At 39.8% G+C, this 24,026-nt stretch overlaps 2 protein-coding genes and 1 long non-coding RNA gene across 3 annotated transcripts in view; 2 read left to right on the top strand and 1 right to left on the bottom strand.

Moving 5' to 3' along the window:
• nlgn4xa (neuroligin 4 X-linked a) overlaps positions 1–24,026 on the bottom strand; it is a gene marked incomplete at its 3' end in the record, with an annotated part of 218,204 nt that overhangs the window by 103,146 nt on the left and 91,032 nt on the right. The gene's annotated exons all lie outside the window — the stretch shown is intronic.
• Positions 1,073–1,850, top strand: LOC311040404. The gene is made up of 3 exons (XR_014600267.1): positions 1,073–1,179; positions 1,365–1,448; positions 1,570–1,850. It is a non-coding gene; the product is annotated as an uncharacterized lncRNA (long non-coding RNA).
• LOC311040402 (uncharacterized protein) lies at positions 1,977–3,838 on the top strand. The gene is made up of 4 exons (XM_084050662.1): positions 1,977–2,706; positions 2,850–3,018; positions 3,203–3,332; positions 3,781–3,838. The coding sequence occupies exons 1-3, from the start codon at positions 2,058–2,060 to the stop codon at positions 3,327–3,329; spliced, it is 945 nt and encodes a 314-aa protein (XP_083906788.1). The 5' UTR covers positions 1,977–2,057; the 3' UTR covers positions 3,330–3,332; positions 3,781–3,838.

Here is a 24,026-nt window from a genome sequence, read left to right as displayed (position 1 = left end):
CTGTATTAATTGGTGACAAAGTGAAAAACCCAGATGATGAAGTCTGGCAGTTAACTCTCCAGCTTAAAGATATCGTTGAATTTATATGTGCACAAAAGATTTCGTCAGCAGAGGTAGCCTATCTTGAAATTCTAATCCAGGAATATTTGGATTCAAGAAAGAGTTTGTTTCCTAAGAATAAACTAAAACCAAAACACCATTACCTGCGCCACTATCCGGCATTAATTTTGAAATTTGGACCCTTGATAAGATTATGGACGATGCGCTTCGAAAGTAAACACTGTTACTTTAAGAGATGTGCCAGGCATTTGAAAAACTTTAAGAACATCTGCCAAACTTTATCTGAACGACATCAGCTGTTTAATTCATATATCATAGCTCGGCCAGGATTAATTCTGCAAGTTAAAGACAGTTGTAGGTTTTATCAAAATCTCTACAGTGAGACAATTCAACATGCAGTGAGAGGGTTTTGTTTTTCAGAAAACAATACTATCGTTTCCACTGACATACTGTATAAAGGCACATCTTATAAAAAAGGGCATTTCCTTGTCTCACAAAATGATGAGTCCATGGAGTTTGGAGAACTGCTCATGATTTTAATTCAAAATGATGCAACTGTTTATTTTGTGATGGAAATCCATGAATCTCACTATTATTCGGAATACCATCTATACTCAGTTAGAAAACAGAGTACAAAGTTACAATGTCTTTACATTAATGACTTGGTAGATTTTTATCCTTTAACATCATACATTCTTAACGGGCACCAAGTCATTCCTCTGAAACACAGTGTGTTGTCGAAATAAACATCTAAGCCACTGTGATGGAGACCATGCACAAGAAAGAGAAAAAAAGAAAATGCATTTACTGTGTGTGTGTGTGTGTGTGTGTGTGTATATATGATATATATTGTCAAATTACTGTAGTCTTGTCATTAATGCTTTTGAAAAATGTAATTTGTTCTTCCCATTCCAGCAATGGAGGAGACATTTCTTCACAGCGCCATTACTGCGGTCCTACCTGACCTTTCAGAGGTCATTGTCAAAATTCTAGAAGAGAAATTAGAGGCATTGGGGGTGGAGACATCTGATGATTTTCAGTTTGTTTCAGAAGACGATTTGCTGTCATCATTGAGGCCAATTCAAGCCCGAAAGCTCCTTGAGGCTTGGAAGCAGAAATGTAAGTAAATTATTGCAGGATACAGTACATTGTAAATATGGCTTAAACTTAATTTATGTCCCATAGCACGCACACATATACGTACACAGGAAAAGTATGTCTCTGTATGTGCACACAGTAAATTGAAATGAAGACGCACAGTAAAATGCATTAATATATAGATGAAATGTATGTGTGTTTTGCAGACCAGACTCCTGAAACCAGCTGCTCAGGTAGTGGTGGTTCACCTGGATGCCCTCGTCCGTCATCTGGGGCGTCAATATCATCTGGTACACACTTTGAGTGTTTCTTTTGAAATACAGGATGCAAGTGCCAAAGTAATTCGGTGATATACAAACATTCATATTGTGTAACTTTATGTGTATGCCTTTGTATGAATGTGTTTTTCAGACCAGACTCCTGAAACCGGCAGCTTAGCTGCTGCTTCACCAGAATGGCCCGGTCCGTCATCTTTGGCATCAGTATCATCTCGTGCAGCTGCATCATCTGGTGCATCATCAGGACTGTCTGCATCACCAAGAAGTTCATCATCAAATGATTCCAACATCTTCCGAAGTCCTGACAGAGACTGGGTGGAGAGCTTCATGATACCGTGGGATCAGTTCCCAGATGAACTTATCCACTCATTGGAGAGAGGAGAAGGACCATCAAGTAAACTGAGAAAGGAGATGATCCGGATTCTGGTCATTGCAATGAAGAAAAAATTTTCTCAGTTAGGGTCCAAGCACGCAGAGGTAGTTGCCAAAAAAATGGTGGAAAAATACCCCAAATCTCTGAAAGACGTAATAGCAGGAGATGTCCCTGGGACAGGATATGACTCTATAAAAAAGCAATTGGTATGTAGGATAAATAATCAAAGGCGACCTGAGATTCCCCACATGAGGAAACGAAAGCGTGGTGAATCTGATTCTGGCTCTACCACAGACGAAGTCAGTCCTGAACGAAGAGCAGCAGTCCAGGACACATATGGGTGCATCAACTGGCAGCAAAAATTATTGCCCCTAGGAGAGACCACACAGAGCCAGCTACAGAAGAAAGCTAAAATGAAGATGATGGAGGAACAGCAAACTGATGTGGATCGAGATGAAGTCAAAGGTCTAATGAGGGCGACTTTCTACACACAACGAAAAGAGGTAAACCAGGGGAAAAGCATCAAGGACCTTCTGGCAGAGTGGCCATTGTGCTTCCAGGAACTTGGCATGGCGGTCCATTTCCAGAATCTTACTGGAATTGAGCTGAAAGAGGTTTTCGGACGGAATCTGGAAGTCAAGGGAGAACGTCTCCTGAAGTACTTGAACTGCAATCCTCTAAAGATCAGCCAAAGGTACATGGACGCCCACACAAAGTACAAATTGATGAGGGGAGAGCAGGGTGGTATGTCTGACGATGTAAAAGAGATGGTGCTCCTTCTGCTGGCCTACTTCAAAGAGAAAGAGGATGAAATGTTCCGTTATGTGGAGCAAACATGCCTGGCACGGGAAGTTCAGATGGACAATGTTCCCTTGACTCCAGCCATCATTGTGTGTGGTAAGTTATGTTTTTTTTCCTTTTTTTTTGGTTCTGTCTATTGTGTAAAACACACACATTTTAAAATCTAAAAACATCTCAATGTGTTTGTGTTACGTTTTATTTGAATGTTGCTTGTTTTTTTGTTTTGCTCCTTTTTTTAGGGAAGTCCTGCTATTCAGCAAAACGCTATATGCTGAGTGTTGACCAAGTCATTGTACATGACAACATTCCCACCTTCGTGTCAGCAGTGTGCATGATGTTTGGGAGCTACTATTGCTTCAACATTCACTACCCATCAGCGCTGGCATCAACCTTGGAGTTTCTTCAGAGGTGTGTATTTTTTGGTTTGCTTTTTAATTGTTTTAATTTAACTGAAAGAAAGTAGTGCTGCCTACTCAAAATCTTTGCCATATGAAGTTGCTTTAATATAATAACTTGAATAGAAAAGGATCAACTTTAGTTTTTTTCTTTACATAGCCGTTTTATAATCTATACATTTCTTCTGTGACTGCAGGTGTATGTTCTCAATCAACCCAGAGAAAGGCACTAAAGTGGAGAGCAAAAAAGCACGTCTCAGTGTCAATCCTAGGGTGTCTACCTTGATCCAGGCTCTGTCGGACCATGAGTGGCGTGATGTTTGAATGGTAAGATTTTTGGCCACACACACACACAGTGAAATTCGTGCAGAGATGTACATGCATATGGTAAGTACACACTCACATTTTATGTCCACACGATTATAAAGTACACTAACATTACAGGTGCAGTTAGGTTACATTCACAATCTCATGGGACATGTCTTCACGATCAACAAGAATGTCACTCAGCAGTGTCTCCGCCATACATGGTGGCAGAGACGGTACAACACTTCGCCAGTCCTTTTGCCTCGCCTCTGGACATTCCAAGCTGTCGAAACCCTCCAACAACTAGTCTGGCCATGTCCCCTGTGCCTTCCTGTTGATTGTGATCAAGCACGAAGCCACAGAATTGCAAAATGCCTTCTAAATCTGCACCGACTACATGCAAGCACGCACACACAGTACTTAGATATACACACCCATTATTAATATAATTTTTCTTATATTTTCCCAGGTGTCATCCATCAACCAATGCAGATAAAGTGGAGAAGACTAACACCACCCCCCCCCCCCCCCCCTCTTACGTGAAACTTGACTCCAGGAACCTTTGGTAAACTTTAATGTGCAGTACACAGTGCACACAGAGATGTGTCTTTTTTTGTTTATTTTTGTTTTTGGATTTGATGTACAAAACTGTTGTAAGTTGTTTATACAACTTACAACAGCCAGGTCTACCACCTTGTTTAGGCCATGACATGTTTGAGGGTGTGTTATCATTTGAAGTATCTAATTAAGCAAAAGAAGTGGCTTACTTATTCAGATTTGAACCGACGTATCAAGCAGTTCCAATACAAAGGGTCAGATGCTTTGACAAAGCCTTGTGTTGTCAACTCTAAGGTACCCAAGCTTTCAGGTCAAGCCGTCCAGAATTGGATTTTTTTTTACGGTTGTTGCCTGTATTAATTGGTGACAAAGTGAAAAACCCAGATGATGAAGTCTGGCAGTTCACTCTCCAGCTTAAAGATTTCGTCAGCAGAGGTAGCCTATCTTGAAATTCTAATCCAGGAATATTTGGATTCAAGAAAGAGTTTGTTTCCTAAGAATAAACTAAAACCAAAACACCATTACCTGCGCCACTATCCGGCATTAATTTTGAAATTTGGACCCTTGATAAGATTATGGACGATGCGCTTCGAAAGTAAACACTGTTACTTTAAGAGATGTGCCAGGCATTTGAAAAACTTTAAGAACATCTGCCAAACTTTATCTGAACGACATCAGCTGTTTCATTCATACATCATAGCTCGGCCAGGATTAATGAAAGGAACCTTTGGTAAACTTTAATATGCAGTACACAGTGCACACAGAGACGTGTCTTTTTTTGTTTGTTTTTGGATTTGATGTACAAAAAAAGTATATGCTAGGGTTTAAATGTATACAATTTGTTTATACAACTTGCAAAAATTGAATTGAAAGTAGTTTATTTTGATTGATTTTTCTTTATTTTTCATATACTTTTTATTTGTCTTAGTACAAGCAGTCTAAATATTTTTGGAAAAAATGTCTTGCTTAATTAGCTGGAGAGACAGTTAGACCCCATGTTACTGATACACTATAAATATCAGAATTTATAGCACCTAAGACCTTGTAAGGAATGTTATTCCTAGCCTATATTGTAGGCTACATTAAATAACTTTTTTCACAATTTCTAAGTACATAAAATGTATGTATGTTTATAGCAGTTGAAAATAAAGTTATTGCAGTATTTTCAGTATTTGTTTTCACTGTCATTAATACAACTTTTACAGTTGAGCACTGTTATTGAATTGAATGGAACTAGATGTACAATAAGCGACAACGACATGTAAATATGAAAAAAATAATTGGTGTAAAAACACCCTGATAATGCAATTTCTGCAGAATAAAGCTATTGTATTTACCACTCTAAAATCTAAAAACTGCTGGAAAAAACTGTTAATTGACACATTTTATATATTTTTTAAAAAGTTAATTTTAACTCTTTGCAGGGAATTAATGTTAATTGAGACATTTTATAATGCAGCTTTTACAGTTAAAACATGTTATTTGTAATTGAATGGGATTTAATGTAAAATTTACAACAACTGCATGTAAAGGTTACTGTATTTACCAGTATAAAGTCTAAAATTAGCTGGAAGAAATGTTAATTGAGACATTTTATAATGCAGCTTTTAAAGTTTAAAAATGTTATTTGAAATTGAATGGGATTTAATGTAAAATCTACAACAACTGCATGTAAAAGCTACTTAATAATTGGTCGAATTCAATAGAAAATACTGTTGTATTTACCGGTTAAAAATGTAAATTAAAACAGTTTTATGCTGTAAAATGATTTTACAGGATTGTGTTGTAAAGTAGTTACAACGTTTTTCTGTATTTTTAACTAAATTAAAATGGCAACCCGGCTGCCAGTATTTTCCTGTAATTTTACATATTTTTTTTTTACAGTGTAGGCTTAAAAGAGTCTCTCTGTCAAACCATCACAACAAACACTCTTTCATGGGCAAAATTGGAACCCCTGGCCTCCTCACTTCCTGTTAGCTTTATAGTCTTTCCTGGTACCTCTCTTCCTGGAACTTTTTTTTTTTTTACCAGAGATCACTTCCTGGAACTTTTACTACACAAGAGGTTCGGGCCGCGTTCAGATCACGTTCCGACTGATATGGGCATGTATGGAGATCTCTGAGGCAATGGCTGTCGTCTTATTCGTGTCCGTGCATGCGCTGTGTGTGTGTGTGTGTGTGTGTGTGTGTGTGTGTGTGTGTGTGTGTGTGTGTGTGTGTGTGTGTGTGTGTGTGTGTGTGTGTATTAGAACAGTGGTTCTCAACCCGTGGGTCGGGACCCCGAGGGTGGTCCCCACATGACAGTGAAGTGACAATTTAAGGACTTTTAAGACCTTTTCAATACAAAAAAGAAAGAAAGGGAAAAAAAATACCATTATAGTATCAAAAGTAATCAACAAACTACACTTTAAAAATGGTCAAACATTGGCCAAATTGTCATATAATATAAGAAGGAGGCAAATATTGTAAAAATAGACGATCTACAAGTAGATCGTCCATTTTTACAATATGTATCTGTGGAACCGAGTCAAACGAAATTGAATGCCTCATCAATCTCCTGCCTCATCATCAGGGTGGGGGAGGGGGGTCCCCAGTTCAAATATGATTATGTTGGGGGGTCCCCAGTTCAAAAATGATTATTTTGGGGGGTCACGGCCTGAAAAGGTTGAGGAACCAGCTGTGTTAGAAGAAACTCAGTAGGCTGTAGGCTCCCTCCTACAGCATGACATGTTACTAGTACCTAAGTACATTTACTCAAGTACTGTACTTTAGTACAATTTTAAAGGTACAGTACTTTTACTTTACTGGAGTATTTCCAATTGTCTATACTTCTACTCCACTACATCTCAGAGGCAAATATTGTACCTTTACTCCACTACAATTATTTGACAACTTCAGTTACTAGTTACTTCTCAGATATAAATGATTACATTATAAAACATACATTAACCACTTTAGCCCGTTTTTATACCTAGGCTATTTGAAAATAGCAGATCTACAAGCTCACAACGCGTCGCATCGCGACGCGTTGTGAGCTTGTAGATCGGCTATTTTCAAATATTTTGTACTTTTACTTTTGGTACTTTAAGTACATTTTGATGCCAAAACTTTTGTACTTTTACTCAAATTCTGGACTAATTCTGGACTTTTACTTGTAACAGAGTATTTTAAATCTTTTTTTGCTGTTTTTTTTCTTTTCAAAAAAGAAGCCTAATTCTTCCCTCTTCCCAAATAGAGCAGGTCATTGCGTTGTTGTTTCTCTGGCCTAGAAACACAGCTTTAGGCCTGCATGTGTTTTACACTGCATGCTCCCCAGATGATGTATGGCAGACTAATTTTGCGTACATATGTGTACTGCATGTTTGTGCTTTTTTTTATCGCCCGGATAAGCATTCTTCTACAGTAGAGGAGTAGGGCTGTGAAACAGAGGGCTCTCCCATGGGTGCTGTTCTGTGCTCACCTTAACCATTTTTCAGCTCCAAACCCCCTAAAAAAAAAGATAAATCTGGTGTCTCCCCGGGACCCAAAGTTGTAAAAATATATATATACACACACTATGAATTAACAGCTTAAGCCCTATTTAAACTTGTGAACATAGTAACAAATCTATTGTGAGCTTGTAGATCTGCTTTTTTCGAGAATTCTTCTGACTTTTGAAAGTAATTTTTCAGAAATAATAGCATTTTTGTGCTTGCAACCCGTAAAAAAAATGGGTCTGAAAAACACAGCCCTGGAGATTTTAATTTATTTTCCCAAATGTTGCTAGACACTTGTACATCTGCAATTTTCTGTATTTCTTAAAGTTTTTTTTTTAAATGTATGATTTATTTATTGTCTCCGCCAGGAGACATTGTTTTCACTTTCCACATGTCAAGCTAACATTGGTCAAGCCTCACGTGACACGTGACAATACGGTGAAATAGTGTGATCTGATTGGCTAGTGACGTATAGCGGCCTATAAATACATGTGTCACTTTGAAAGAGTCTGTGCCTCTTTCAAAGTGAGGTAAGACAGGAATAATCACGAAATGGCGGATACTGTAACAATTGGATAGGACACTTACACAGACAGGACAGATAGGACACTTACATAGACAGGACGGATAGGACACTTACATAGACAGGACGGATAGGACACTTATACAGACAGGACGGATAGGACAGTTATACAGACGGATAGGACACTTATACAGACAGGACGGATAGGACACTTATACAGACAGGACGGATAGGACACCCAACATTCCCAACACAAGTCTGCTGGCGGAGACTTGTGCTCCGAGGAGCACTTTTTCTAGTTTATTTTTGTATTGGGGAGGAGGGAGTCTTTAGAAAAAGGGGGTCTTTAGCAGTGGCGTAAAGTACATTTACTCAAGTACTTAAGTAGAGTTTTGAGGTACTTTTACTTTATTGGAGTATTTCCAATGCTCAGTACTTTTAACTTCTACCCCACCACATCTCAGAGGCAAATATTGTACTTTTACTCCACTACAATTATTTGAAAACTTGAGTTACTAGTTACTTTGAAGATTTTGATTATTATAACAAAACATACACTAACCACTTCAGCCCTATACATATGAAAATAGCTGATCTACAAGCTCACAATGCGTCGCATCGCGACGCATTGTGAGCTTGTAGATCTGCTATTTTCAAAAAATAAATAAAACAAGTGAAAACTTGTGAAATGGGACATTCTGCATAATGAGCACTTTTACTTTTGGTACTTTAAGTACATTTCTTCCGCCAATACTTGTATACTTTTACTCAAGTGAATTTTGAATTCCGGACTTTTACTTGTAACGGAGTATTTCGACATTGCAGTAATGATACTTTTCCACCACTGGTCATTAGAAAACAAAAAAAAGTTGTATGTGTATGTGTGTGTGTGTGTGTGTGTGTGTGTGTGTGTGTGTGTGTGTATATGTGTGCAAGAGACTATATTTACTCATATGACCCATAAAGACGGTGTTCTAATAGCTAGTAGTGTTAGTGTCTTGTGAAGCAGAATGTGGGCCTCCTGGGTGCTCTCCTCTGTTCACCTCGGCCATCCATCTCTCTATCCCTGCATGCCTCACTGGAGCAGCCCCACTTCCACCAACCTGCTATAGCATCACAGGATTCACTTTTTAACTATGTTCTCTCTGGTCTGGCTTAGGGGGAGAGAGTCACTTCATGCTTACTAATAGCATCCAGACCAGTGGTTCTCAATGTGGGATGGTGGGACCCTCAGGTGTCCGTGCACCCAGCTACCTTCACAACTTACAATGTAGGCATTTTGCAGACACTCTCATCCACGTTTTATAATAAGCAAAGGTAATCACATACGGTCCAGTAGAATGCAGAGAGACAGCGTAGTGCCTCAAGAAACTACAGGACCCAAGGCAGTGGTGGAAAGTAACTAAGTACATTTACTTAAGTACTGTACTTGAGTACAATTTAGAGGTATTTGTACTTTACTTGAGTATTTCCAATTTCCAATACTTTTACTTCTACTCCACTACATCTCAGGCGAGGCAAATATTGTACTTTTACTCCACTACATTTACTTGAAAACTTTAGTTACTAGTTACTTTTCAGATATAAACTATGATATAATGAAACATACATTAACCATTTTAGCCCTATTTTATACATAGGCTATTTGAAAATAGCAGATCTACAAGCTCACAACGCGTCGCGATGCGACGCGTTGTGAGCTTGTAGATCAGCTATTTTCAAATATTTAGTAGTTTTACTTTTGGTACTTTAAGTACATTTTGATGCCAATACGTTTGTACTTTTACTCAAGTACATTGGACTGGACTTTTACTTGTAACCGAGTATTTCTATATTGCAGTATTGGTACTTTTACTTAAGTAAAGAATTTGAGTACTTTTTCCACCACTGACCCAAGGTAAACCTAAGAACTATAGCAGCATCAGTCTACATTGAAACCATAGGATACGAGGTAAGCCACGAACCTCGCAAACGATACCTAAATGATTCATTTAGTTAGGAGCCAAATGGACCCCTTACACTGGTCTGTAATGCTGCCTTCACACGGGTAGATACTAGGGTTGCCAACAGTCCCGTATTAGCCGGGACGCCCCGTATTTGAGCCAAAAGGGGCGTGTCCCGTACGGGACTTTGTTTGTCCCGGACTCCGGTGTAAAGGGAAAAATAAAAAATATATTTCTGTTTGCGCGCACTGCAGTGTGTCTGGCTGTGTGTTTGTGTGCTGTATGCGAAGGGCGCTAGGACCGCTCAGTTGACAGGTCAGGCACAGTGCTCGCACCCGTGCGTGTGTGTGTGTGTGTGAGATTTTCTCCGGTGGGCGCGGCTCCCCCAAAATAATTAAATCACATAACCCTAATCCAACCCTAACCCTAACACCGAAATAAAGTAACAAAAAAAGTAACTTTATCCGCGGGAAACCCGAAAAAAATAGGTCATAAAAAAACAGGCGACAATGGCCAAAAAATTCGGGGATCGAAAACCGGCGAAAGTTACCGTTTTCAAGATGTTTTGGCCATTATCTCTGGAGCAGAAGGTGCAATCTGCTCAATTCAAAGCTTGTTGGGTGCGTGACTTTGAGGACATTAAGCACAAGATGATACCTTTTGGGATTTTTCGGGGTTTCGGGCCTAAAAGTATGGTAATTGTTCGTGAAAAAAAATGCAATAGGTGCCGTTTCGAAATTCCGGCCCCTGCCCCTCCAAATCCCTCTTCACGTCCCTGGTCAACGACCGTGTTGAGCAACACGGATACAAAGCGACAGAACGACAAATATGCTGTGTATCTTTGTATCTGCCCGTGTGAACGCAGCATAACACAGAGAGTGTACCCTCTCAGAGTTATGGGGGCGTCTGTGGGCCTATATATGCATACCAAATTGAGGGTCCTGTAAATTGAAAAACCTTTTGAGAACCCACTGATTGAAAATAATATGGAGCTGGAAGGAGCCACAACCACAGCACCATATGACCGCCCACACCAGCACATCGTTGGCCAGCTTTTTTTGGGCCGTGCACCCTCCCAACGCCAGGGAGCCAAGACGCGGGCGTTTTTTTTTTTTTGGCATGATATCTGCCAGGGTAGAGCGTGCGTTCCCCAGATGCAGAGCTTGATTAATCCATTATGACCGGGAACGCTTCTGTGTCGTTTTAAGATTTCTCTGGCTATTCAAAAATAGCAGATCTACAAGCTCATAGCGCGGCACCGAGTGCCGCGCTATGAGCTTGTAGATCTGCTATTTTTTGGAAAAATCGTGGAAAATGTTAGCAAATATTTCAAGATATATATATATATATATATGTTTTAAAGCGAACATTTTTAACTCCGATCTGTGCTACTGGGAACATATTTTGAGATGGGGTCCGCGGCCAAATACATATGGTGGTCCTTGACATGGAAAAGTTGGAGCACCACTGATATAGAAACAAATATGTTAGGATTTAGAAAACATTGTTAGATATGTATTTGGCCGTGGACCCCCATGTTTTGGTAAACATAAATCGTGAAAATGTGTGCAAATCTTTGAATATATATTTTTAAAGCAAATACATTTGTAACTCAAATCTTTGCTTCTGGGGGTCCCTGGAACAACATATTTTCAACAATACAGGCTTAGCCCCTGTTTCAGCACCATGGACAGTTCAATACAGGCTTAGCCCCTGTTTCAGCACCATGGACAGCTCAATACAGGCTTAGCCCCTGTTTCAGCACCATGGACAGCTCAATACAGGCTTAGCCCCTGTTTCAGCACCATGGACAGCTCAATACAGGCTTAGCCCCTGTTTCAGCACCATGGACAGCTCAATACAGGCTTAGCCCCTGTTTCAGCACCATGGACAGTTCAATACAGGTTTAGCCCCTGTTTCAGCACCATGGACAGAAACATGGTGCTGAAACATGGTGCCCCCCCCAGAGTTAGTGTCGACGTGTCATTGAGCAAGACGCTGAACCCCTAATTGCTCCCGATGAGATGGTTGGTGCCTTGCATGGATGTAATGTACAATCTATGTAAACCTTTCTTGAGTATTGGATTCAAAATAAATGGTACTCCAACTTTTCAAAACAATGTCTAACTTTTTTAGAAAATACTAATACACGTTGTGAGCTTGTAGATCGGCTATACTTTTGAACAGCCAAAGTGAAAATATAAAATAGCAACCAAAGCTGTAAAATATTTTTGGGTGGAGTAAAAAGTACATTTGCATCCGATATATAGTGGAGCAGAAGTAAAGTATTGAGAATGGAAATGGAATAATTAAAGTGAGGAGAGAGCACATGGACACTGTGGTACTGTGGATACTGTGGTATGGTATTCATGTGCAGTTTTGAACAGTATTGGAGTGAAATAATGGAGACTGTCAGACAATGTATTTGAAAGCTCACTGGTCTACAGTGCATAACATAATCCTCCTGCACCGGCCCCCCACAGCACCGCTGCTTCAGTCACACAACCTTCTGAACAACTCTAAGAATAGCAGCACTTTAAATCCAAACTCTATCCCCAAACCACAGACAACACAACACAGGCACAGGGAAGGAAACAATTCATTACATTCATAGAACGAAGGCCGTAATGGATACTAGGCAAAGGAATACAGCCTACCAATGTGAGCAGTGGGTGGATGCAGCACACTCCGATGTTTCACTTATGAAACATTGAAACAACTTATGGAACAACTTATGAAACAACTTAACAACGTGTGTTCCAAACAACTTGAAACAAACATTGAAACACTTATGAAATAACTTATGAAAAAGTAACCCCCAAAAATAAAATAAAATAGAGCTCTCTTGTTTGGAAAATCCAAAAATAGAATAAAATAAAAATTGTAGAAATGTATAAGGGAGCTTGGCATTTGCGAACCCCAGGGTGGGAGGGGAGGTCAGCTTCCCCATGATGCATTCAAAGGCTGCCTGACAAGCAGGTGTCCACCGTTCTGCGAACGGCTCTTTCGGGTTGAAGTATTTCCCTTTGCGTGTCGTCACCTTCTGGCCTTTTCTGAGAGGATTTCACACGTCACTTCGTGCCGCGCTGCGAGCTTGTATATCTGCTGTTTTTGAATAGCCAACGCAACAATCTAAAAATGACACCGGAATGACACTCACACTGTCAAATGACAGTCAGTGTCAAGCTACTTCACAAATGTAATTTGATGACCGGAGACTCAAAGAGACATTTGCTTAGGAATGCTATAAAAACAAAAAACATCTCCATGAACTCAATTGGGGCGTCAATTGGGTATATGGCAAGGTATGGCAGGTGCCATAACTTGGCTCCTTGGCAAAAATTAATAGTAGCCTAATGCATGTGACCAATGCATGTGACCATTGTGTTTGTATTGTGTTAGAGGTACTAGACCATACCCGTGGGGGGATTATGCGCACATGATTTGGCAACCCGGGAGCCAGCAAACACAAAAACACGAATAAACAGCTGAGATTTCGTGAAATCGAAAAACAGGCTTCGCTGTTAGGTGCATATGGTACTGGTGAATGGTTGTGTGCAAATCCAGGTGAATTGCTCCAGCCACTGAGGAGAACCGGGCAGAACCAATGTTGGCCTCACCACGCACTACACCACACACTACAGAGGTTTGTCAAATTATGGGAGGATAGTTTTCTATGCATTTCGGCCACGCAGCTTTAATCTCTGGGAGTTGGCAACCCTAACCCTGACATACCTTAGGTTTTGCTGAACTGACGCCTCTGAACTGAAGGCTTCATGGGGAGTGTAATTGATAGAAAACATTTCTACATGTCTCCTAAATCTCAACAGTATTCTGAAAAACGTATGATTCTATATCAGTGGTGCTCAATCTTTTTCATGTCAAGGACCCCCAAAATGACATGTATTTGGCCGTGGACCCCCATCAAAATATGTTGTTCCAGGGACCCCCCAGAAGCAAAGATTTGAGTTAAAAATGTTCGCTTTAAAATATATATATATTCAAATATTTGCACACATTTTCACAAATTTAAAAAAATAGCCAAAAGTGTAAAATAATGCTTTTTAGCTCAAATCTAAAAATGACACAGTCTTAATGGGTTAAGGCACAAACCTTATTTTTTTCAGCATACATAATGGGGGGCAAAATCACCGGGGAAAAAGGAACCCGATGTCCCCTCTCTCTCTTCCAGAGCCCAGCGCTAATGGAACCTCAAGCAGGGCTGTTGATTAGCGGCGGGGAGAGAGCCACCGCCGTGAGTGATGCACGTTGTCACCAAATCACGTCCTGCACAGGCAGCAGCGTTTGTCATCGTAATGATAGCTTTGCCGAGGCAACACATGAAGGCCATCATCACATACCCGGCTCTCATTGTGCATGCTGTAATAGCCAAGAGCGCTGGTGGGTTGTCAAAGTGTGGTCCGGGGACCCCCTAGGGGGTCCTTTTGGAGGGGTGTCCAGCAAAAATGTGTTATTACCAGTGGTGGAAAAAATACTCACATTTCTTGCTTAAGTAAAAGTATCAATGGTGCCATGTAGACATACTCTGTTACAAGTTAAAGTCCGGAATTCAAAATGTACTTGAGTAAAAGTATTGGCATCAAAATGTATACTTAAAGTACCAAAAGTAAAAGTACTAAAATGTTTGAAAATAGCAGACCTACAAGCTCACAAGCTCACAACGCGTCGCGTTGTGAGCTTGTAGATCGGCTATTTTCAAATAGCCTAAGCAAAAATTAGGACTAAAGTGGTTAATGTATGTTTTATAATGTAATAATGTATATCTGCAAAGTAACTAGTAACTAAAGATTTCACATAATTGTAGTGGAGCAAAAGTACAACTTTTGCCTGCCAGAGATGTAGTGGAGTAGAAGTAAAAGTAACCAATATTTGCAGCCCTAGCCAAGAGATGCAGTATTCAATCTTTTTTTTTGTCTTCCTTCTTTTTTTTAATGGCAGTGAGTCAACCCGGGGCTGTGTCACATCTCTGAGTCTGTGGCTCAGGCTGAGTCACATCTAAAGACATGTTCCTCTCCTTCTAAAGTGACTCAGAAAGGGAAGTGTATTCCCTGTGTATGTATAGGAGGGTTCTGCCCAGCAGCAACACTATGCTACGGCCGCTGTAGTGAAGCCGACCGGCAGTGAGATGGCAACATGTCTCTGGTGCTTCTTCATTGTGACGAGCGGTCCCTGACGGTTCTCTGGACCTGTAGACATGCTGTGACCTCCTCCAAGACACACACAAGTCATTATAGTAAGCTATAGGACAGAGGATGGTAAAGGTATAGCTGTAGGCTAGTCCACCAGAACAGTTCGGGAGGGATTCCATTCATACTGCAATTCAAACTGCCACGAAACTGAGCACTTCTGAGTTGTGTTCCCCCACCGCAGCTTGCTGTGTTAAAGAGATAGTTCACCCAAAAAATTACTTATTTTCTATCGATTACTCACCCCATGGATACTTGAATTCATGGATATATTTTTTTTGTTTTGGCGCATTCCTAAGCCAATCATTTGATGACGAGCAGTGGGTTCCGGTAGCAGACACAAAGGAGACTCTGTTTGTCTCCTACCCGAACCCACTGCTCGTCATCTAAAAGAAAATACAGAAAAAGCCATTTCACCAGGACTTTCGACCTACTTATGTACTGTATGCTGCCCTACAAAGCAAAAGTGCAGTAACTACATTTTTGGACACACTGTACTTGTGTATCCCACAGGTCAAATAAGCCTTGGTGATGTTGGGGTATAAACAATTATCTCGAGAACAGATATACAATTAGTGTGATATACAATTAGTGTAATATCCCTTTATATGCCGATAACCCATTTGGTCGACCGGCCGAAACACTTGTAAACCCTTTTATCGGTTAAATAAATAGCATAGTTACTGCGCTTTGGCTTTGTAGCGCAGTGTGGAGGTTTTGCCATCTCTTTATGCATGGTCACTACAGAGAGAGATTTCAGAAGTGTTTTGTATCTCCTGGAAGTTGGCTCATGAGACTATAGTACACAGCCTGCGTCTCTTCCACACTATCGCTGCCTCTCACTGCTGGCAGAATGAAGCTGGGCTGGATGCCCAAACAAAACTAAATAACAGCCCGCCCACCTTGGACGTCTGACCAGCTTCTGACCATGTCAGTCGAAGCGGTTGGGCTTGCAAAAGAGGGGAGGAGGGAGGCTAATCCACCAATTGCAGTGTTGAAAAGTACTAAGTACATTGAATCGGCACTGTGTAACAATATGTAGCTTTTGCATGAATACAATGCAATTTTGTCCAATCTGTATATGGTACATTATGTTAATGCAATATACCTTATACAATTGGGGTGGTTGTATTTGGTCTCCCTGCTCTTCTTTGTCTTTTTTGAGACATTTAAATCCTGTGTCTAGGTGAGACATGACTTTTGACATGATCCTGTTTCTGGTTTGACACATATTTGGACCTGATTCAGGTCAGGATTCAATGTATCCCCTGAGCAAGCAGGCAGGCTCTATTAACCCATTAACACATTGACTGCCTAGATCGAGTTAACTCGATATTAGCTTTTCATCACTTGCCTGCCAAGATCGAGTTATCTCGATTTTAGCAAAAAAATATTTTTTCAAAAAAAATATTTTTTTTTTTACTTTTTTTTTTTTTTATTTGACCCAAAGACCAAGGAGATATGAATTTTCGAAGATCTTTACTCTCATCCACTTCCTTGTTAACTTAAAACTTTCAAATTTTGTATCTCAGCTCCTGAGTACTTTTTTTTTTCATTGAAAAATCTCTGGCATGAATAACAATTGGCAGGTGAAAAATCTAAATCCTAACAGTTTTTTGAAAAAAATATTGTTTCACGATTTTTCAAAAATAGCAGATCTACAAGCTCGTAGCGCGGCACTCGGTGCCGCGCTATGAGCTTGTATATCTGCTATTTTTGAATAGCCAAAGAAATCTAAAGTGACACAGATGCGTTCCAGGTATTAATGGGTTAACTCAATGGTAAAAACACAGCATGGGGTAGAAGAGGAAAGTTACATAGTGTGGCTTTAACTCAAGTACTGTACTTCAGTGCAAACCTGAGGTACTGTTGCTTTGCTTGACCTGAGTATTTCTACTCCACTGCATCTCAGAGGCAACTATTATACTTTTCACTACGCTACTAATATTTGATAGCTTTAGTTACTGGTTCCTTTGCATATTTAGATTATTAATACAAAACATAGAATGAATAAACAATGATGTATTATTTTAGGTTACATTACCCAGCAGCAGATGAAGTAATTAAAATGAACCCCAGCTTTACCAGGCTGCAACACATCAATGCATTATTAATTACAATCCAACATGATTGTGAAATGGACCATTCTGCATAATTCATATTGTTATATTTGGTACTATAAGCCAGTATAGTTCTCACACTTTTTTTGTGTCAGGGACCCCCAAATTGATTTGGCCATATTTTGTCCAGGGATACTCAAAAATAGCAGATGTACAAGTGTACTAGTATGTACATTTTTGAATACATGGATAAAGTGGTTACACTATTATATATGACGCTATATATGTATAGTAAATATACTATATTAACCCCCCCCCCCTGCAAGAACCCCTGGGAGACCCCACTTTGAGAGCCAATGCTCTAAGGCAGTGGTTCTCAAACTTTTTCATGTCAAGGACCCCCAAATTGACACTTATTAGCCCGCGGACCCCCATTTGAAAAGATAAGCCCAGGGACCCCCATAAGAGAAGATTTTTACGGCTCTAGCAGTGATTCTCAACCATTTTAATTTCAAGGACCCCCCAGTTTGACATGCATCACGGCTACGGACCCCCATTTAATGGCATTTCTATCTCTGGGACCCCAATTTTTATTGTGAAATCAATGTTAATTTAACTCTGAGAGTGTACAAATGGAACCAAATGGACCCGTTAGGGTCCATTTGGTTCCATTTGTACGCTTTCAGAGTTACAGACCCATACGGGTCCATTTGGTTCCTATCCATCATTTAGCTGGGGACCCCCCTGGAACCCCCTCAAGTACCCCTGGGGGTCCCCGGACCCCACTTTGAGAACCAATGCTCTAAGGTAAGCATACATTGATGCCAATACTTTAGTACTTTTACTCTTACTACAATTACTTGTACTAATATTTTTGAACACAGGACTTTCCCTTGTAACAGAGTCTGAACCATCAGCAGAATCCTATGACAGAATCAAAGGGGGTTTTGCATGGTTTTCAATAAACAGGAACAAACAAACGTGTATGCTTTGAGTCAACAAAAACCAGCGCATGCAGTTTAGTGTGCATTTGCATTTCTCTGCCGTAAACAAAGGGATGCAAATGCTATTACTGAGACTCAGCTCGCAGGAGAATGGCGGCGAGACAACAGCAACATAAATAATACAACAGCGAGAGAGAGTGTGTGAGTGGCAGACAGAGTGCGCTGTTATGACAGGCCCTGGTGCATGCTGGTTACTGGTTATGAAGCACACCACGCCACACACACACATGCACACGCACGCACATATCGTGGCTCAGTGGTTCTCAAACTTTTTCCCAATCCAATCCACTTTATTTATAGAGCACATTTAAAACAACAGTGTTGAACCAAAGTGCTGTACACTCAGTAACAAAACACTAAAATAAACCAGAGCAAAAAAAATAACTCACAATAAACAGGACAACATTTGACACAATGCCTGGAGGAAAACAGCAGCTTCTCAATCTGCATTAGAGTTCTCAACGGGCCTGAAAATTAACTCGGCCCGAACCCGACTATTACCATCATGTTAGGCCCGAAAGCCCGAAAAAACCTGAGGGGAAAAAAAGGGGGGGCAAAAAATAAGATTTTTTTTTCTGTTCTGAATGTGTATTTATCTATTATCATTATTATTACAAAAAATCATTAAAAAAAAATATATATATTTTTTTTTTTTCATGGAGCCCGAGGCTCGGCTCGGCCCGACCAATTAGCATACTTTTGAGGCCCGGCTCGGCCCGAAAATTGTCGGGTCGGGTTCGGGTAGAATTTGAGAACTCTAATCTGCATTTTCAAACGCCAAGGAGAACAAGTGCGGTTTTCAAACGTGATTTAAACACAGGCCGGGTTTGAGACGCTCTAACATGGGGTGGAAGCTCGTTCCACAGCGTGGGCGCTATGGAGGAAAATGATCTATCTCCCCGTGTTTTCAGCTTTGTTGCTGGGACCTTAACTCATTGAGTGCCCGAATTATTTCTGTCTATTTCTGGCCAGTACGATTTTGATTATTTTTTATTTTTTTAAGTAACAAAAAAAGTGCTTAGGAAGCGAGATACAGCCTTTTTCAGTTATAAGTTAAACAAGGAGTGGATGGAGCTGCAAATCTTCAGATAATGATATCTTGGGTTCTAAAAAAAACAAAAAACATGTGAAACACGTTAATGGCACGTTGCACCATAGCGTTAAAACACGTGAAACACGTTAATGGCACTCAATGAGTTAAGGAGTGACTGGTCATAGTATAGACCTCAAGACATGTGTGCCGTTATTGGGAGGTAGAAGCTACGATATGTATAAGTCTTAAACTGAATCCTGTAACGAACAGGGAGCCAGTGTAGGCTAGGCAAGAATCGGGGAGATGAGATCATTATTTCCGTGCCACTGTTAAGAGGCGAGCGGACGCGTTTTGGACTAACTGTAGTCGTTGCAAGCAGGCTTGGCTAATGCCAACATAAAGTGCATTACAGTAGTCGAGTCGGGTTGAGATAAAAGCATGGATAAAGACAGAAAGGGTTACAGCAGACTTGACTTTGGCTAAGAGCTTAAAATCACTGTCCAATTTGACACCAAGGTTAGTGACCAGTCTGACCACCAGTTTTAGAAATGGCTGCAGGGGGCCCAGGGGTCCCTGGCTGCAGGGTTTAAATATATAATATTAAAATATATACATATTCAAAGATGTGCACACATTTTCATGCGGTGCGATGCGTTGTGAGCTTGTAGATCTGCTATTTTCGATGAACGTCTGCCTATTAAGACATGGTTTAAGTTCAAACTCATTTGAAGTTTGAACTCATGGTTTAAGTTCCATGAGTTCAAAGGTTCCACAAAGAACTTTGACAAAAAAAAGGTTCTCTAGAACTAGATGAGGAACATGATCAAATGGTTCTGTAGTAGTTGATGGTTCTTTGTGGAACCATATAGCGTTTTAGAGCCATTATTTTTCTGTGTGTACCGGGGCTTCGTCCACCACTGAACAGGAAGCTCATAGACGCTGTGCACCCAGGATATGGAACACGCTCCCCCCGCACATCAGACAGGAAAACCCTCCGTTGACAGTTTTAAGAGTGCATATAAAACACACTTTTATGACCTTACTTTCTTCTTTTAATTGATGTATTGTTTTTCCACTAAAGCTTATTTACTTGATCTTAACTCTTTTATTGTTATTGTGGTTCACTTGATCTTTTATCTGCTCTTTTTTTTTTTAAGTAGGCTAATAAAACAACATGGAAAGAAATCGTGGAATGATTTCATACGTTATCATAGACGGCAGCATCAACATGGAACTATTTTGTTAAGCATGGGAGTATTCTCAGCTGCTGTCTGTAAGATGTTGAGTATTTCTGTATCCCTGCAGGTGCTCACACACAGAATGGACTTTATGTGACAACTTTTCCTCAGAAACAAACTTTACAAAGCTGAGAGACTGAGGCTAGAATGATCGTTTCAAAATGTCTCGGGTATTCTCTCAGTCGGTATTCTCGTTTTTTTTTTTAACATTGTGAACCGTGAACCCTGTGTAGCACGTCTGGCTCTTGGACAGTGCACACTTGCAAAAGAGACTTTTTGTCTCAACTTATTATTGTACTGGTTAAAATAAAGTTTATATACTGTATATAGTCTCTCTGTCCAAGTTTGTTTTTAGGTTATATCATTTATTCTGCAGGTGTAATATGTTTATTTTCTTGGTTTTATTTTAGCTTGTAGGCTATTTCGTAACTAAGTAAATGTCCTTTTTTTAATACGTTTCGTAATGTTGTGAGTGTCAATGTGTCGGGAGTAGTTCAACCAAAAGATGACTTATTTTCTATCAATTACACACCCCACAAAACCTTGAATTCATGGAGATTTCTTTAGTTTGTGTCTCATTCCTAAGCCAATAATTTGATGACCATGTCACCAGTAAATAAGTGACTCTACCGAAAAAAACTGAAACAAATATTCAAGTCTTCATGGGGTGTGTAATTGATAGAAAATAAGTATTTTTTTGTGTGAACTACTCCTTTAATGTTTTGAGTAAAGCACTTTGAATTGCGTGGTGGTTGAACATGGGGCACTACAGCAGTCTTAAAGCAATGTTTCAAATGACCCCAACTCGGTGGGCATTGCTCTGATCAGCACGATATAAGGACTAGATTTAAAGGCCTGAAATTCAAGTACAAATAAAAACGCTCCTGGCCTTGCCTTTAAAACAGAGCACCACTAACTGTACTACTTACTGTACCATGTGATTAGGGGAGTGTAAGAGTACAGTAAGTGAATACTGAACACTTGAAATGGAGGAAGGCCACGGTGGTTGCTTACAAACCAGAACTGACCTCATCAAAAGCCTAGTACAGTAACTCCATCGTTCTCCTCTTCACATGAACATTATCTTCCTTTTCCAGCGGCTAGATCAATTATCATTTTATAAAAAGGGAAACAACTTCCTTTTCATCTATACGGTGGGCAGGAGGGAGAAATCCAGTGCTTTGCCTAATCCTCACGGAGAAGGATTAAGCTACAAGCCTCACCAACCTAGCAGCTCCATTCAAAAGGTGACATTAGTGGGGGTCGCTGCAAATTACGTTCCATAATTGGTTTGATAATGTTAGCTATTGCGGGTTTGGTGCACATTAACCCATTGAGACCTGAGGAAAGCATAAGAGTCATTTTTAAGATTTTCTTTGGGCTATTCAAAAATAGCAGATCTACAAGCTCATAGCGCAGCACCGAGTGCCGCGCTATGAGCTTGTAGATCTGCTATTTTTCAAAAAATCTTGACAATTTGTGAAATTCTTTGAATATCTAATTTGTTTTAAAGCATTTTTTTTCTGATATGTGCTTCTGGGGGTCCCTGAAACTAAATATTTTCAGATACATAATATGTCAAATACATTTACTTTTGGGGGTCCTTGACATGAAAAAAGTTGGACCACCACTGATATAGCAACATACTGTTAGGATTTAGAAAACATTTTTAGATTATGTACAGTATATTTTCCCACGGACCCCCATCTCAAAATGTGTTTTGGGAAACAAAGATTTGAGTTACAAAATGTAAAGATTTGCACACATTTTTGAAGATTTTTCAAAACAATAGCAGATCTACAAGCTCATAGCGCGGCACTCGGTGCCGCGCTATGAGCTTGTACATCTGCTATTTACGAATAGCCCAAATACATCTTAAAATGACACAGATAGCGTTCCCGGCTTGAATGGGTTATGGGGAGGCATTTATCAAAGATGGAATTATAATAAATCCAGACATGAGTGATATGCTATTTCTACATCAATGGACACTTTAATGTGACATCCTCAATCAACGTAATTCCTTTTGAAGACAGATCTGCACTCCATCGTTCTCTCATCCTCCTCCCTTCGCATGCCCACCGGCACACACATTGGATAACGGGCTAATCTTGAAAGTGATCTGAAATTCGCTGAAACATTGTCCACGATTATTGCCGCTGAATTAGTCCTCCTGGCGTGCGGACGGATGATCAAGTGCGTATAGACAGGCTTTAACCCCTTAAGACCGGGAACGCATATTGTGTGTCATTTTTAGATTTATTTTGGCTATTCAAAAATAGCAGATCTACAAGCTCATAGATCTACGAGCTTGTAGATCTGCAATTTTTTGGGTGAAAAATCATGAAAACATTTGTAACTCAAATCTTGAGTTAAAGAGTCAAAGAGATTCTACAAATGTCTTCTAAATCCTAACAGTTTTTTGGAAACACTTATGTTGCTATAATATCAGTGGTCCTAAAACGTTTTTATGTCAAGGACCCCCAAAATGATATGTATTTGACAGCGGACCCCCATCTCAAAATATGTTGTTCCAGGGACCCCCCAGAAGCAAAGATTTGAGTTAAAATTTTCCCTTTAAAAATATATATATATATATTTAAAGATTTGCACACATTTTCACGATCTTTCTAAAATAGCAGATCTACAAGCTCATAGCGCGGCACTCGGTGCCGCGCTATGAGCTTGTAGATCTGCTATTTTTGAATAGCCCAAATACATCTTAAAATTGCACACAGATGCGGCGTTCCCTGTCTTAATGGGTTAAAGAGATGGCAATATCAAAAGAATAATCAGCGCTTTTTTTTTTGGTTCATGCTTATGGATGAAATGGAAATTCTGTTTACTTTCTGCATTGATGTTTTTTTTGTAGCCCACATGCAAGACCTTTTTAATTTGAAATGCTTTAAACGTTAGAGCAGTGGCTCCTAACCTTTACTGGATCAAGGCCCACTTGAAAATCTCAAAGGCGGCTGTGCCTAACTTTCTTCTCGCGTATTTAGATATTTGATATAAATTGTATCAGGCACGCCCCCTCTCTCCCTATGCAAACTCCATTTGATAGATTAATCGAAAAAAAACGTCCTTGGTTCTGATGACTGATATTTTCCTTCAATATTTGAGGGGGCCATGGTTTTTCAAATTATTATTGTATTTTTTGGGGGTGAAAAAAAATACAAAAAATAAATAAATAATAATGATAATAATAATAGAGCACCGAAGTCTGACGTAATTTCCACATCCTTGGTTTGTCTACCTGGTTCGCGGTTTTCCACCCCCATTCTGAATCCCCATAGACGTATTTAATATCGCGTCAAATAAGAACTGTGTTCCAAAAATAAACAAATGACCCCGGCGGTTTGACTCTTATGGATATGAAGCATCAACTGACGGTGAGAAAACGATAATGTTACTTCCGCCGAATGACTTACAATTTCGCCAGAAACAGTCACTTATATCAAATATAAGTTACTGACTATCATAAACGATACAGAACCTCCTCCCTGACAATATCGCCGAGACAGTTTGTTTATTTTTGGACCACAATTCTTATATGAGACGATTCTAAGATGACCCAATGTTATTCTCCATAGAGACATTACTTTATGAACCAGGGGATGAACGAGTGACGTCAGGACTTCTGTACTCTATAATACAATAAAATAAATGAAAAG

The sequence above is a fragment of the Gymnoscopelus microlampas genome, assembly GCF_963454915.1.
Source record: "Gymnoscopelus microlampas genome assembly, chromosome: 24".
Lineage (NCBI taxonomy): Eukaryota > Metazoa > Chordata > Actinopteri > Myctophiformes > Myctophidae > Gymnoscopelus > Gymnoscopelus microlampas.
This window is presented reverse-complemented; position numbering and strand designations above follow the sequence as displayed.

Bases quoted from the DNA above. Each gene is read 5' to 3' on its own strand.
- LOC311040402 (XM_084050662.1), top strand. From the start codon at position 2,058: ATGAGGAAACGAAAGCGTGGTGAATCTGATTCTGGCTCTACCACAGAC. The intron at 2,707-2,849 runs GTAAGTTATGTT...TCCTTTTTTTAG, and splicing joins TCCAGCCATCATTGTGTGTG to GGAAGTCCTGCTATTCAGCA. The intron at 3,019-3,202 runs GTGTGTATTTTT...CTGTGACTGCAG, and splicing joins ACCTTGGAGTTTCTTCAGAG to GTGTATGTTCTCAATCAACC.